The sequence below is a fragment of the Drosophila obscura genome, unplaced genomic scaffold, assembly GCF_018151105.1.
Source record: "Drosophila obscura isolate BZ-5 IFL unplaced genomic scaffold, ASM1815110v1 contig_73, whole genome shotgun sequence".
Classification (NCBI taxonomy): domain Eukaryota; kingdom Metazoa; phylum Arthropoda; class Insecta; order Diptera; family Drosophilidae; genus Drosophila; species Drosophila obscura.
This window is the reverse complement of record NW_024542865.1, coordinates 6,643,422-6,660,275: the sequence shown is the minus strand read 5'-3', so window position 1 is coordinate 6,660,275 and position 16,854 is coordinate 6,643,422. Positions and strand designations below refer to the sequence as shown.

At 41.4% G+C, this 16,854-nt stretch overlaps 2 protein-coding genes across 2 annotated transcripts; one reads left to right on the top strand and one right to left on the bottom strand.

Annotated features, from left to right (window-relative positions):
- Positions 1-3,233: 3,233 nt before the first annotated feature.
- On the bottom strand, positions 3,234-4,973 carry LOC111067054 (ADP-ribosylation factor-like protein 6-interacting protein 1). The gene is made up of 2 exons (XM_022356078.2): positions 4,199-4,973; positions 3,234-4,128 (listed from the first exon to the last, which is right to left on the bottom strand). The coding sequence occupies exon 1, from the start codon at positions 4,860-4,862 to the stop codon at positions 4,299-4,301; it is 564 nt and encodes a 187-aa protein (XP_022211770.1). The 5' UTR covers positions 4,863-4,973; the 3' UTR covers positions 3,234-4,128; positions 4,199-4,298.
- An 803-nt stretch (positions 4,974-5,776) lies between these two features.
- Positions 5,777-7,414, top strand: LOC111067053. The gene is made up of 2 exons (XM_022356077.2): positions 5,777-6,254; positions 6,325-7,414. Exons 1-2 carry the CDS (start codon positions 6,072-6,074, stop codon positions 7,126-7,128), a joined length of 987 nt encoding a protein of 328 aa, XP_022211769.2. The 5' UTR covers positions 5,777-6,071; the 3' UTR covers positions 7,129-7,414.
- Positions 7,415-16,854: the final 9,440 nt, after the last annotated feature.

The following is a 16,854-nucleotide window of genomic DNA, read 5'->3' as shown; positions in this document are numbered from 1 at the left end:
CACATCAAAATTTTAAAACTAACCAAACTCAGAACCTCAGAACTCAAGAACCAAACAATAACCAAGTTATTACACATATGCAAGAAAATTTTTGAATTTCCAGAATTGGAGCACCTGGGGAACTTCATTCTTTCCCAAACTGGCCCAAGCTTAAATACTTTGAGACTGCAAAAACATATACCTGAATATATAGTTAGAATAAACCTTAAAAAATGTACAACTGTTCCAAATATCATTAGGGCCCCAAATACACAAGTGACAAATCGACTTGGCACAAAATTCCGATGACAGAGGACCGCCATACATATTGTTAAATATATACTGTATGTTCACAAGGCTTACGTATATGAGTTTTTTTTTTATCCTAATCAGGTAGAGCTCTGCTCCACTCACTCTTTGCGGAAAGTAATAACCGGAAATATTGCATATCGGGAACACAAAAAAGAAAGAAAGACATAAAAAAACTGTTGTAGTGCCTTTTATCGCCTGGCAAACTTTCGAAAGTTTACGTCTCCCTTCCTGCCTCGTTCCCCGCTCCACCGAGCTACGCGGAGCAACATCTCACGTAATTTTCCACAAGCATAAAAGTTCCCGACTTCCTTCCGAAAATCAGTTGCGAGGAATGGAGCGAGTGGGTCTGCCACAAAAGCCCCCCCCTGCATATTGTATTTATATTTTGTGATTTTAATGCGGCATTTTGTGGCTGCCTCGGAGCTGGCTCCTCTCTAAATATACTCGTAAGTAGGTGTATGCCCCCGACATTAGCAACAACATTTTTATGACATAATTTTTGTTGTTCACCAGGAACAACAAAAAGTACATACACCTAAAAAAGGTACGCCCCACCGTCCAACCTGGCCCAACCTTTAAACAAAGATAATCTGCATATGTAGTCGGAGGATTTACCGACCCGAAACCGCTCCGACATCGATGACCCGGCAGGCAGGCGGGCAGGCAGGAGACTGGATTCTGTTTTTTTGGGTGGCAGCAGTGTAGTAGGCGGGCGGCCCCACCTTGGACTTGTATTACTCATCTCGGGTGCCTGCCTGGCTCATTCCGGGCCATAAAACCGAGCGAGCGTTGGGCGTGTGCGTCGCTCCCACAGTCTCTGAATTGTAATTACAAGCATGTAACCTAATGACACGGTGCTGCCGCCTTTGCAACATCTCCCCGTCTCTCTTTGGTCCTTGGTCCTTGGCACATGCACAACACAGCAACCTTCTTGCCTGCCTTTGTCATTATTTTTTGTGGCTTAAGTGAAAAATGTTTTACAACTAAAAACTTACATACAAATATGAATACGACCTGATTTCAGAAGGTATGCAAAGAGATTATTACCACCTATTTCACATTTCATTCTATATTTTTTTATATATACCAAAATTTAGTTTTAGCTCTCAATCCAAATATATAGCAATAAAGAAAAGTTTACATATACAAAAAAAGAAATCATTAAATATGGTAGAAAACTTAAACTTTGGGTCGCTATATCTCCAGGTAAAACCATTCCATTCACACGAATATAAAATCCTGTAAAAGGTGGCACAGTTAACTTGTCAACCCTTTCTTATTTTGGATATCCACGCGGCGAATTTCGAGTAATAATTATGAGAGTGCACAAAGTCTACACAGCAAGGTTTTTTATATATTAAAAAAAAAAATACATTTTTAGGCAAGCCAATTTACGAAGCAATAATATATATTATTAAGAATATCAGCAGAAAAATCTTTAAAAATAGAATCTAAATAAAACTAAAAAAAAATAAAGATTATCTGAGATTAATAAAGACCACGAAGACGACTGGCAATAATAAACGCATCATTATACGCATACACACACACTCGCACATACAGCCTCATTAACGGCATGCCCACACCCACACACCCATAGTACATGGCACTGTGGGCACCAAAAAACGCGTCTCAGCAGCATCGCCAATTGCAGGTGTAATATTTCAATGTGCGTGAGGTTTACCCCCACCACCACCCCCGTAGAAGCGCCATTCCGGCAGAATTTATATTTGCGCTTAGCTTAGTGGGAGCCGCTGCCGCCGCGCTGCAATACTCGTAAATAGAAGAGCACGGGAGAGACAGGAGTCGAGTTATGTGCCGAGCCTAGGCTCGTTCTAGTGCCTAGACCCTGTGGTAGGGGGCACTCTGGTGTCTTGTGGGTGTATTATCTTTAGAATTTATTACCTACAAATGTTATTTCTGGAACGTTAGACACACTTGCAGCAGCAGCAGCAGCAGCAGCCACAGCAGCAACAGCAGCCGCACCCGCTGCTCGTTGGAGGCTGGGTTGAAAGTCAAGTTTTATGCGGAGCTGCCTGGGCGGTAGGTCTGCCTCATCAACGCGTTCATTAGGCGCCAAGTAGCATTGGACCCCTCCTCCTGGCCACCCCAACCCACCATCATGCGGAAAACCAAAGTGAAGCTCTAAAAAATGCAAAAAGCAAGCGAAGAAGGTGGTTGAGCTATGTATATGTTCGGTTTGGGGGTGGAAGCAAAAACAAGGCTAAAAGGAAAAGCAAAAACATCATTAAATTTATGAGAGACTTTGGCCCGGGCATAATACGAAAAGCAACAAAGCAGCTTACTTATTTGGGGGCTCAGGGGGTATTGATATAGGAGTCGAAAACTTTGCCATAATTATCCCAGGTGAGTCTTTGGCCAAACTAAGCGTTCGAGTGGCTTTTTGGGCCAAACTTAACAGCCACTTTTTTACCCATAAAAGTTTCATTTTTTGGCAAGCCGTGATATGGCTAGGATACAACATTTTATCCAATTTATCCCTCCAATAAAATCAGTTGAAACCCAAACCCAAACCCAGACCCAGACCTATGACTTCACTTTCGTTTAATATTCATATTTAAATTTTAATTTAATTAATAAGGTTCACTTTTGATCAAATTTGACTGTTGTTATATAAATAAAATATATTAAAATATAAGAAAAGTTTTTTTTCGACTTTTTCTGACTTTATTAATGTCAAAATGTTCCGCAAATATTTCTCAGACGGTAAGCTAAAGCTACATGGTAATTATTTAAGTAGCGAATTTTATGTAACACCTGCGCTAACCCAAATTAAACATAATAAATTATAAATAAAACCATGAAGTCTATGACAAAACCTGCTGGACGTTGCTCCCACCCTAAATAATAAATGTATGTGCATAGAAAATTCAGTGTTTGAGTATTTACCGTCATAAAGTATTTTACCAGCGTTGAACCACATCTGCGGTGGATTTGTGTAACGTTTTTGAGGCCAGAAATACAACGGTCGCTTGCTTTACAGTAGCTTGACCTACCCAAACATTTACCATCTTAGGAATTTCGATTGAACACATGTCTTACCCCGAATAGAACCCTAACAGCAGACCCTTGCTCTGACCAAACGTACTTGACTGCCGTTATGCCACATCTGCGGGGGATCAGTTGAAGGCGGTACCTGACTCTGGATTAACTTGACCAAACATAAAGGCATTTTGCTACCGCGTAACCTCTTCTGCGGTGGATTAGCACTAATTAGTTGTATGCCTGTGTGTAGCAGGTAGCCGTACCTGAGCAAATTATACTTCAACGGCTATTCAATACAAAAAAAAATTTAAAAAACTCAAGGAATTATTTATATTCCTTGCTGATGGAATTTAACTATAGAATAATGCTTTCTAATGCACCTAGTTCACAGATGTGATTTAACACTGATAAACATAAATAAAGGGATTGAAATCCAAAGAGCATTCTAACTATTTTCTATACATGGCAGAGATACGTAATAGATATATGTAATTATTTATATGCACTCCAAAATAAGAGCCATTCTGTAAATTAGATGCTCGTCATAATTTTTATACACAAACTTAATTTGTGGAATGTTATGGACATGCGTTTTATTGGGTTTTTAAGTTATTTTAATTAAATGGATCGGAGCGGAGCATGTTTGTAATTAGTAATTAGTATTGATTAAGTAACTTCTTCAGAGGTTTTTGTTTGACTATTGTTTTTTGTTGATGCACCAGAAATGATTTGCTTGACAGACTCGGGAACAATTATGCAGAATTTCTGCAGTTGCACTTGAGCAGATTCTCGAATCCTTCGACTGTAGCAGGGGGCACAGCAGTCCAGCAGCTAATGAAAAGAAGTTTACATATATTGCATGGATCTCTATTAAATTATTTATATTTCCCTTAACACTTACCAAGTCTGAAATTAATTTGGAGTTTAATTGTTGGCAAGTTTGTTTGTTTTGTTGGATGATTTGATTTTATGGTTGTTGTGTCGAGTTCAGCTCGCTACTGCTAATTCATTTTGCCGAATAAAATTGCCTGCGTGATGCTCTTGAGGACGTAATTATCCTGCATACCAGCCCATGTGGCAGTGAGAAGCGTGGCCAAGTACATCAACAGCAGATTGTCAACGACTGCTCCCATCCAAGCGAAGCCGAGCAGCAGCGAACTCATCATGATGACGAGCATTGCCGACTTGCGCTCCATAAACAGATACTTATCCATTGCGTTCCAAATTGTCTTGATGCTGTAGATCTGCCCGCAAACACTCTCATATTTGGCCTCGTGGTCTTCGTCCCAAATGACGCTACTCAAAAGCAGGCGTGAAATCGTGGGCAACAAATAGTCAATGATGATAATCAGCCATGCGAGCAGAGATATCATTGTTATGACCGATAGAGCCAAGTACCACAACATAAAATATATGACGCTTATGCCGCCAAATACCAGCACGCAATAGTAATTTTTCTCCCACGTGAGCACACGATATGCACTCACTATGGCCCCCTTCCAAGGCTCCAAATCACGCTTGAGAATCTCCACATTTAGGTGCTGATCGATCTGCAATGCTGTCATCTTTGGTTCCTTTTTTTAAACGCAATTTCTGTCGTCAATGTAAAGCAAAAAGTCAACTCTTTTCTACGTGCCAGGCCAACGCTTGTGCTGTCAATGTATGTGTGCATAAAATCAGAGGTGTCAAAAGGATACTATCGATAATGTCGATAATTTTGTACCATCGGTTCCAGTACCTACAATATTTATTTATTAACAAAATTCCCTGATTATATTCTGTACAAATTTAAAAATTCAGTGCGACTACGAATTCTTAATCAAATCGAAATAAGCTTTCGAAATCCCCATTATATTGAATATACATACATATAAATAAAAGCGAAAACAATTTTGTTTCATTCCCATAGATATATGTATATTTATATTTTGTCGTTTAAAAATTTTAATTTTGTATACTTAAATGTCTCGTACTTAATAAACCGAGGCATATTTAATTCGTGTAGCTGCATATAACAGGCACTGGGGACTTCTATGGTTTCGGGATTAATCAAATTGTTCTCCAACCGCGTAACCAAATGTCGTACAGAATTTTGAAGACGCGACAATAACCGCAAACCGCTGAATTATAATGAATCCTTTATGTATATCTATTCTATGACAGAGAAACGTTGCGATTCGTATCAAAATAAACAAGCTCTTTGAACACCTGTCGACAACAGCACGTTGCAAGCATCTTTGTGCTTAGGGAACAAGGCTATAATTATTTTAGCTGCTATTATTAAGCATTTATACTAAAAACAAACAATCGAAATTAAATGGAACTGCAAACTTTTAATTTTCCTGTTTCCGCTCTCAAACAGACCAAAAAACAGCCTTTGGCTGAGTTGGAACAGTGGAAATGAAACGATTGTGGCACTCGATATGCTGTTGACAGTCGGAAATGCTATCTGAACACACGCCTTCCTTCCGTTATTTGGACATTTTGATTGGGCGGGTAAACAACGTGTGTGTGTCCTCTCTTTTGTTTACTTGCAAAATTAAAAGCTCACCAAAAATGGCGACTGAAGATAATGGCAACGCGTTCCACATTGGCGATTTGGTGTTTGCCAAAATACGGGGTTACACGCCATGGCCGGCAAGGATTACGCATAGTCTAATGCAAAAAAGCAGTACACTGTGTTCTTTTATGGCACGGGTGAGATCGGCTATATAAAGCCGGAGAACCTCTGGCCGTACAGCCAGCACAGGCAAAAGTACGCCACGCGAAAGAACATGAAGCGAGGTGAATACTCGAGGGCACTGCTTGAAATAAAGTGTGCCTTCAAGGGAGAGCCAATGCCGAAGCCAATCATTGTACCGAGCACCAATAATTATGATAATGATTATGATTATGACAATCAAGCACCAGAGATATCGACAAAGGTCACAATCCCCAAGCCTTCGCGCCCACCAAAGGTAAGTTACACTCCAACTGAAAGCATCTGTCATCAGTCATCAATCGAAATATTTGGCTTACCACACACAGAATACAGAAAATGAGGTTGTGCTGGTGTATATGCCAACAGCCAAAGTCCTGGGCATCAACATCGACTACAAGAAACCAAAGAGATTTGAAAATGCCGCCGCAAAGCAGCTCTGGCTGGATAACGCACGCAAAGAGGCCAATCTGCTGAAGGAGAAGCTGCTGTCGGGCCAAGTCGATGCCAGAAGGCTTCCAGCTGGCCAGATCATTGTTGATCCCTCGCCCAGAGCCACAGCCACAGCCCAGCAGCAGGAAGTTGATTTAATGAGAGAGCTGCACGAACGCGAGGACAAACTATTTACGGAGCGAGACTTCATTGAGATTTGCGGACAGATCCGCGAGTGCCTGGGCACGCGGCAAGCCAATGTGGGCAAGTGTCTGAAGCTGCTGGATCTGTTCAAGGAAATAGAGCTGGACAAGCTGATGCTGCTGCGCAATCCCGAGTCCGTGGACACAATTCGTGGACTCACAAAATATGTTGGAAATTTGAAAGTTTGGCAGATGGCGCCCAGCGACGAGGCCGAGTTCAATTCATTGGCCCTAGTCGTACGGCAAAAGTCCAAGACCATATACGAAGGCTTCCAAAAGCTGTTCAACTTCGCTGTGGGGGCAGACTTCTATCTGGAGTTCTGGAGGGAGGTCACGACCTACAGGACCCACACAGACCACCTAAATGCAAATTTGCGCGTTTTAATGAACGAGCGCTCGTACAGAAAGCTCGTTCGTGACAAACAAGGACAACCATCAGTTAAAACTGAATCCATCAATAAAAAGCACAAATACCAACAAGATAATATAGAATATTAAGTAAAACTAATTTAATTTTAAGTACAAAGCATTTGTAATCCCGCACTACAGCTCGGCAGCACAACTGCTGTTCTATTGCTAAGTTTGCTAGAATTAAGACAACATTGACAGGTATATCTAGCTCCTAAGTTGACTTCGTTTGAACTATTATCATTATCTTCACGCAATTACAGTTGCAACTGTCCCTAATTTAATATACCGGCATTTATTAACTAGGGCTTTTTGTTTTTGAATGAATTTTGTTATCATTTATTTTAATCTGCTACAAAATAAATACATTGCTCGATGAACTTTGCTTATAAAGTAAAAACATTCTAGTAGTCCATTGGATCCACATCCTACAGCCTAATTCACATTTGTGACATTCTGAATGTGTTCTTACAACAAATATATTTAGCTAGCTTAAATAATTTACAACGCAATGGATTGCTTCCAAGTGCCGAAGGTGGTCAACCGACTCGGAGCAGCTGTTCCAGGACTCCATCGGCTTGTCAACTATCAAGCTGGAAGTGAGCTACAGCATGAAGAATGTTCGTCCGTTCCATGACCTGGACACCTTGATTGAGTCGTCGGTGGAGAACCTCCTCCCTAATCGGCGTTCTGAAGGAGACAGCGATCAGTGGCAGCGCTGAGAAGGAGTACGAGCTTCAGTTCAAGCCTGCAAACGTGTCTCAATATCAGTTCTAACTACGGCGTTTCCTGGATCCCCAGAGTCCGCTCGAATCCAAGTTTAAGAAGTTCGCGGTAGATCGCTCCGATAGTTAGATTTGTTGCAAGGACCGGAGGTACCAATTGATGTTCCGGATGAGACTTTGCAGGATCCAATCATTAATACAAAATTAACAACAACAAAAGTACATAGTTAATGTGCCCAACGAAGGTCTTGATCAAATTATTATGCATTTACATACATGTTGAAGCATTAAAGCATGGCCAACGCCAACAGCAACATTGCGATGACAATTTTTGCAGCTAGAAATAGCGGGCAGGGATCCTTGGAAGTGCCCTGGCAGCAGGTGCTTAACCCGCCTACGAGCTCCCTTTTTCTAGGTTTATTTGATGTCCGGTATTGTCTGTCTGTCTGTTGCGATTATTTCGCCAAAATATTGACGCTCGAAAACTATTTTTAAGCTTGCGTTTGCCAGACGCCCCAACCAAATGCATTTTTGCGGTTTCAAAAGTGCCAAATAAAAAAAAATACAAAGACGCAGCAGAACAACAGAAATGATGGCTTGGCTTGGGCGCTCTTAACCCTTTTGGCTTAGCACATAGACAGGCAGAAAGACGGGCTGGCAGACAGACAGACAGGCAGGCTGGCAGACAGACAGGACAGGACAGGACAGGACAGTAGTCGACATCGGTGGTGGCGCCACAAAACTGTTGCATTTCTTGTCAGCTTCTGCTTCTTCTGCTGTTACGCTGCCACTTGCCCTGCTCTGCTCTGCTCTCATCCTCCATGTGTGTGTGTGTGTGTTGCTTTTTCCGGTCTTTGACATTTACAGCAGTTTGCCCTGACAGGACACCCACCCACAAGCCCGCCAAGAAGGAAGGGCACTACTCTGGATGGTGGGTGGATGGGTGGTTGTGGCTGTGGCTGTGGCTGTGTCAGGACTGACAGTTAGTCATAGCATGCTGACGGAAGGGTGTATGTGTATGAGAGGGACCCACATGCATGTGGATAACGGGCGGGCACCCCACAACAGCGGTACAGAGGGGACAGACAGCTACCATAATGGCGTCATAAAGATGATATCATAATTTCCTACTTTGCTTTGCTTTTTGTTGCCTTTGTTGTTGCCATTATTTTGGATTTACCTTTTGCGCCATTTCACCTTTCCATTCCCCGTTGCACCCTTCTCCCTCTCCCTCACTCTCTCTATCCTTTGGGGATCTCTCTTTGTTTATTCGCCACTTGTTTCTTCATCGCTTCGGTTGTATTTATTTGCTTGTCTTCCCATTTAGTTGGGGGGGTATTTTCTGATCACCACCCCTCCACTGCCACAATGCGTCAATATTTGTCAACCCTAGCCAAAGTACGGTGGCCCACAAAACGCACACTCCAGTGGGTTCGCTTAATGTCCAGGAAATTCAGCACGGCAGCAGCACTTTAAATCAAACGGAAAAACTCCCAGTGTAGTCGCAGCCTGTAATCCCCTGGAAGATCTATTTCTATTGCCACAGATCATTCTTTGTGTTAACAAAAAGATTCGCATATTGGCTTGAAGCTGAAAATTTGTGCAGCACATTGTCCAGATATCCCACGAAGACACACCTCTAACAATAAAAATAGAAACAAATTAAAAATATATATAAATAAACTCTAAAAACAAGCAGCATGCAAAATCAAAATACACCCCGTGTTAGGGTATGCAACAAAAAAAAAAAATAAGAAAAAGAAAAATACATTCCCTTCGTTGGTTTGAAATTATGAATAAATTTAATTTTCCATAGCAGGGTAAAATAAAAAAAAAGAATTAGAAAAGAAATATTTTGTATAACTAAACGGAGCATGGCAACGCCCGGTTTCCAGTTGCCAGTTCCCCCCTCCAATCCATCAACAATGACGACAAGGGTTTGGGTTTGGATTCGTTCCATTGAGGACCTGCGTCCCCAACTAAAGACTGAGAAAGAAAGCGAGAGTGGGGGCACAAAACTACACTAAGAATCTATTTTTAGTTTTCAGCATTCAATGCTTCAAAGGGCGGTACAGAAGTGGGAAGTGGGTGGGAAGGGGAGTTGCTTTAAGTGAAGGCGATAAAAAATATTGTGGAATCTGGAATTATGCTAAGAATCCTGGAACCGGATGGCATGCTTTAATGACGAGGAATCCAAGTAAAAAAAAAAACAACACAGAAACCAAAAAAAAGAATAAAATCCCAAGCTTATAGTATGATAGACAGTGAATTTAAATAGTTGAAATAATGGAAAGACTATTCCTTATTGCAGGCGGTAAGTACTTAAGTCCGGGAGTAAGTCGAACCGATTGAATCTCGTTTACGAGTGTTGGCACTCACTCAGTCATTTATTCGGCCTTCTCATATTTCGTGTTAACATTAAACGCACCCTAAAAAAACACCAATCCGACGAACCGCAAAATGTCCTGTGCCGCCACTTGGCTTAAAATTAATAAAAATTTTATTTGCCTTTCATTTTCATTTACTTGCATTTTATTATTTTATTTTGATCATTTGGTTCGCTGGCATGAAGTGTGCGCCGCTCGGGGATTGGGGATTGGGGAATGAGCAGTGAGGCCAAATTGACATGAAATCAAATAAAGAAATTTTTATGAAGCTATTAAAACGAAGAAGAAGAATCAGAATGAGAATCAGAATCAGAATCACAGAAACGGAATACAAGGCGAATAAATAAATAAGAAACTGCAAGGACGAGAGACGCGGCGGCTGAATGAAAAGCGAATGGAAAAACATATTTATGCATGGCCTGGACAAGTCGCTGAGATGGAAATGAATCACCGCCGTGGAGCAGGAGAGTGGCAAAACGTGAGGGGGGGCAACGCGAAATGGAAAACGAAAAACGAAGAACGAAGAACGGAACTGGAAATCAAATCAAAGAAAATTAAAAAACCATAAAAAACTCATTTAAGCCAAAAACAAAAATGGAATTTTCTTGCCGAATTTCTAGGGGGTACAACCAAAGTCTTAGATACTCTTACAGATATGATTACAGGCATAATTATGGCAACATCAAATCTTTTGATCATCTTTCCTGCTGTGCGCTGCAAATGTTTGTCCATAGGCGTCATACCCTCTGCAAAAAGTCAAGCAGCATGCAAAGGACAACAATAAATGGCTAAGCAGCAGCAGGCGGAGAAAAACATGCAACGGAAATGTGGCAAATGGTAAGTGGGGCCGGGCAGGAATCCATCGAATCCGAGTCATTCGGGCGCGGCAAATGTTTAAATTAAACTGTTAAAAATTGTTGAAGAAAAACAACACGAAGCAAAAACATCTTTTGGGTGAAATCTTTCCAGAATAAATAAGGAAAGGAAGCGAAGAGAAGCAAGCGAAGTGTTCAAATGGAAAGGCGATGAATACTAATCAATGGTTGAGTTTTTTGAGTTACATAAACTGTGCCTCAAAATGCACTTTAAAAGATCAAAATGTTGGAAGGGCTAACAATTCTTTGGAGCTCATGTTTTGATCACACAGGATCGGCACTAGATATATATATCTTTAAAATTAAACAAGTTTAAATGCAACAGTTTTTTTTTTACCCTCACCCAAGTGGCACACAAATATTGCACTTACAGATTACAGCTGGATTATCCAGTGTCCCATTGGTGACAGCTTTGCCGGTGAAGTTGCACAGTAAATATTTCCTCAGCACATGAAAACAATAGCAGAGACTTTAGTAAAGTAATTAAAATTCAAATGACAAACACTAAGGAATAATTGGTAGATTAAGCTACTTCTGCCTCCTGTATGTTTCTTCCTTTGCCACACGAGGTGTTGCACAAACAGCAGCTGTAAGGAGTTCTCGATGCTACCTTCCAGTGGCTTCTGGCCACAAAAGTGGCTCTGCGGCATCTGTGGAATAATTACAAATATAAAATAATTGATCAGAATATTAATGGTGTCGCCTGTGGCGTAGATTCACGACAAAACTTACCATTGCAAGCCTGTATGTACACACTTTATGGGATAAAAAATGCTGGATCCTCCGCTTTTTCGACATCGGAAAACAATTCTACACTCTTCTCTATACCCCTGAACACCCTTCAATTATAAATATTAATCCATTCAATCAAGTTACATGTTAATTCATTTATTTTTGGTTGTAGAAAATGATAAAAACATGCGACAAAAATTGAATAAAATTGTGTCTAGAATAATTTGAATTGAAGTCTAATTTAAGAGTGCAATCCAGCAGAGATCTGAAAAGTGTATATTTTAGATTGAATATTAAATGAATTGCAGCAAAACAGATACCTTGCGACTGCAGAACGCAGATCACAACTGGAAGTGGGCTTCATGCTTTACGCGCAGGGGCAGGCACCGTCGCCATCTTCATCATCAGTCTCGTTTCCCTTCTCATACTCTTTCGACAAATTTGCAATATCTTTACGCAAAGACCGAATCAGAGCTATAATACTTGTTAGCCGACGGATTATACGTTTATAGCGCTTGTTGATTTTCTTATAAAGCCTCAGCTCCTCGATGATTTCGTCATCTTCAAAACCACTTTCGTCCGACATGACCAAAAACGTGCTTTCAACTTTTATGCGAAGTGCTTAATGCCGGAAATCCCAGACAGGGTTGATACCTTTGACAGAATGCCGGAAATCACAGACAGAGTTGTTACTGCACCGAAGGTTTCCGATACTCCAGCAGCGGTATTCCTGAAATGAACTTGGTTAAAAGAGGGATTTGTTTCTATAGATATTTTAGTCTGAAGTACAGGCTGCCTAAGACACATGACTATAACTTAACTCCATGGCGGCAAAGTGCACAAACAAGTGCAAGCCAGTTACAAAAGTGCAATAATGAAGACATAGTAAATTTAACTAAGGCAGTCGAATGAAAACAGATTATATGGACATTATATTTTATTAGTTTTATACCCGGTACTCATTTTAATTTTTTAAAAGGATAAAAAAACATGTTGATGGCATATTTGTCCTGCAGGATCGGATTTATACAATATTGCAGTGTACAGTGTACCGTCCTCCAGCTCCACAGCGCCCACAAATAACACATTTCTGCTTGCTTTACAACATTTGAAATTTTATCAGATTTTTTTTTTTTTTTTTGGGGCTTTGACCATAACGATGGCAGATTGGTTGGTCACAGGAATCTTGCCGTAGAGACTAGTAGCGCTAGTTTTTTTTATATTTTTTTTTGAGAAAATATTGATTTGACGAGTGATTGATGATTTTATTATTATTTTGTTTTTTTTTTATTATTATTTTTTTATTGATCACAGAAGGTGTTCAAGCAAGGACTTTCGCCATTACAGCTCGGCAGATTGCTTAAATCACACATTTATTCGTGATTTATTTATTAGGCTAATGGAACAGATTTTTTAACAGATTTCTGTTTGTAAACAAACACAATACAGTGTAGCCGTAGAGCACGCATATTGATCGCATTGGTCACACTGGGCACCGCGTGTAATAAATAAGCACGACGGAAAATTTAGCGCGGGTGAGTACTAGGCTTAAACCTTGAACACGTGGGGCAAAATACTCACTAAAATAAAGTGAATCCCTCTGAAAAACAACAAGAAAATGCAGACCCAACAAGCGAATGCAGTTTGTGAACGATTTGGTCGGGGGTCGCCGGTGTCGCGAAAGCTGCTCTCGGACGTGGCCATTGGTAAGTAGTTCCTGTGTACATGCACATGTTCCTACATACATTAATTTTGTTTGGCAGCCATGACTAGCAGACGAAAAATAGAGGCCATAGACATTACCGTCTATGTTCTGGTGAAGACCAAACCACTGCAGAAAATGGACACAGTGCCGCGCAACGTTGCCAAAAATGATATTAATGAAAACCAAAGCCAATGGTTCGTGCAACATGCAGTTCGAGTAAGGATCCCAGAGAGATATCCACAACACAGCGCGGATTTGCTTTTTTTTAAATTAATATCCAGTGCTGTTTTTTTTCTATGGAAAAATAAGGTATTATTACTTAATTTTCGCTCCAAAAGAAGTGTGAAAGCTTAACCCGTGGAATGTTGTGGTGCCGGTGCCAAGTGGCGGATATAATGCCCGGGCACTTTCGTATACACGCAAACACGTACATTATTATTACTGTTACTGTTGTTATTATTTTATAATGCGCTTTATTGCATATTGTACATATAATTTATATGCTTCTAGTTGTCCCTGCTTTTGCTCCTTGTGCCCGTACCGTAACCTCGTACCGCTGTCGATTCGCTTAAGAACTCCTCAGGCGAACTCCTTAGAGCAGATGTAGGCCAGTAGGAAGGTGCCTTTAACATCCCCAGATGGATCCTTTACTTGATCTCCTTATTGCCCGTTGTCTGGGGGCAACTGCTGGCCAGGAGTTCCTGCATTTCACATACGGAGGGGGAAGTGCTACCTTCAAAGCCAAGAGGCATTTGTGTATCGCTTGGAATAGTCGTATTTAAATTTTAAATAACAAAATGGTTATGATATATTCCATGCAGTCGTGTGGGAATTCTTGAGGTTCTTTGTTGGTAGGAGGAGCCAGAGCCAGAGTCTCCTTGGTTGTCCTACCCTCAAAAAGGGTTAAGTGGCAAAGAAACAGCAGAAGATATTCACACTGGAAACACACTCAAATGAATTAAAATGCAATTGAAATATGGCAAATGGCAAATGGAAAATGGCATGCCTTGCAGCTTGGAGTCCCTGAGAGCCAGAGAGAGAGACAGAGAGAGACACACACACACACTCAAGACGTGAGGAAAACAGCCAGGAAAGGAAAATACTGTCTGCCGGGAGGTTGCTCAAGATGAGACACAGACGGCGTCTCAGTGGGATTTGCCCTGCCTTGTCGTCCCCTCAAAGACTGCGCCAAAAATAAAGCGAACAAAATAAGAAAATAAAAGAGCGAAGAAAAAATAGTCGTACTGTTTGCGGAAAATGCGCAAAAAATTCGCTTTTCCATTTAATGAAACTATCAGCGTGGACAACAAGTGCCAGACTTGACATTTAATGCATTTAATTTGTTGCACCAGTTTGTCACAACCCAACCCAACCCAACCCCACCCCACTACACGCATCCATCCCCCGAGAACTCTGCTCCCGACGATGAGTTGCTATCGACTGTGAGCGAAAATTTAAGTTTTTGAAAAGTAATTCAACTTTAAGTTGTGCCCAGCCCGGCTCTCCCTCAAAGTGTGCGGCAAAGTCTTAAGAAAATAAACTTCAACCAAAGGATGGACATACTCCGGGGCTTGCATACAGTTTGGAAGGTGGGGGGGGACCCTTGAAAAAGATAGTCCCATCGTCCCAATCGACTGCAGCTTCAATTATAATTGGAATTAAATTTTTAAGTGCAGAATATTATATTACAAAAAATTACGTTTAATTCTATAATTCAACCAAAGGCCGTAACCTTGAACGTTTTGAGCCAGAATTGCCAACACATTGTGGGGCGTTGCCGCCCACAGGCGACCCGACCTCGGGCACCATTGTCCTTAAGGCGATTTAAGCTTTTTTTCAAACACTTCTTTGTGTCATTCAGGTATATTTTCTGCAAAGCTTCCCACCCATCTCCTGCCGACCCGCCTTCTCGGTGGGCTAATTGGAAATTCAAATGCCGCCGCCGCTGCCGCCCACGTGAACGCCCTCGCCGATGCTGAATGCTGCTGGTGATGGTGATGGGCAAAACCGTATCCATGTCTAATTAAACGTGAAAATCCTTGACCTTTGAACCTTTTTGTCGAAGCTTAGGCAAAAGTCGAACGGGGGAATCTTCGTATAAATAGGGGAAAAATGAAAGAACAGGAAGTGAAATATTTGCGTTGACATTTGTCTGGGGGCACATGCTCCTCGACATGTGGTGGTCGGTCGGTTGTGTTGGGTCGGGTCGGGGTCGCTCCTCCCTCGAGCCTCGAGTGTTTCATCTGCTTTCATCGGTAGCACAGTTCCGTTTCGGTTCCCTGTCTCCGTCTCCGTGTCTCTGTGCCTCACTCACTCTCTTAGACATCTTATGGGGGGGGTGAAAATTGTTATTGTTGTTCCAAATGGCGTCATTGTTGTTGTAACAATTGTTGTTGAAAACGCAATTTCGATTTGAGACCCCCCGTCCGTCTGTCCATCGTACATACATACATATGTACAGATATATGTACACATGTATGTTCATACATATATTTATATTGTACTTTTGCTTCTGGGTTCCTGGGGTTCAGCAGAGAGCTCCCCTACTTGAATTGTATTTCAGCTGGAGTGTGAATCATTTCCGTTTGTATTTGGTTCATTGCATGATTTTCACATTAAAGTTCGAAAAGGGGACCCCGAGACCAGACCCTGTTGTAGCAGATCTTGGTAGGACCTCCTCCATCGCTTGGCTGACTCTCGGGTGCCTGCCCCCTACTGCCACTCTGCTGCTGTTGCTGCTCCTGCTGCTGCTGGTGCTGCTTCTGCTTGATTGTGTTTTCCTTAACTTCTTTTCAAGCGCAATTATTGACGTGTGCCCCTTGAACAAGCAACAGCAACAAGAACAATCAAGTTGATGCCTCTACAACAGAGTGGCTACAGTCGGGGGGTTCCGCCTCCTCTGCTGCTGTGTATTTTTGCTCTATTGCATATTTTTCTGCAGCTCCCACTAAGCCCATTCAACAGAAGACTCTATAAGACACGTCCTTAGCTAGTCAGAACAAATGACACATACAGATACACAGATGTCTTGATGTTGTGATTCTTTCAAGTTTTCAGAGGCAGCAGCTATCCGCGACAATCCTTGTTGTTGCGCTCCTTGTGTACATTAATTTTAATCGAGCTGAAAGATTCAGGAGTTTAAACTTTAATATATTTTGCGCCGTCTGAACGGCATATGTACATAAATTCGTGGGGCAGCTGCTCACGTAGTTATCGATATTTCTCACGAGATGGTCACACTTATACCACAAAACTGTAGTGTTATTATTTCTACGGTCTCACTATTTTCCGTTCGATGTACGACCACACTTGCAGCACACAGACGTATGTACATATGTATTTATATGTATGTATGTACGTACATAAATTGGTTGCTGTACGTAATAAGCTGT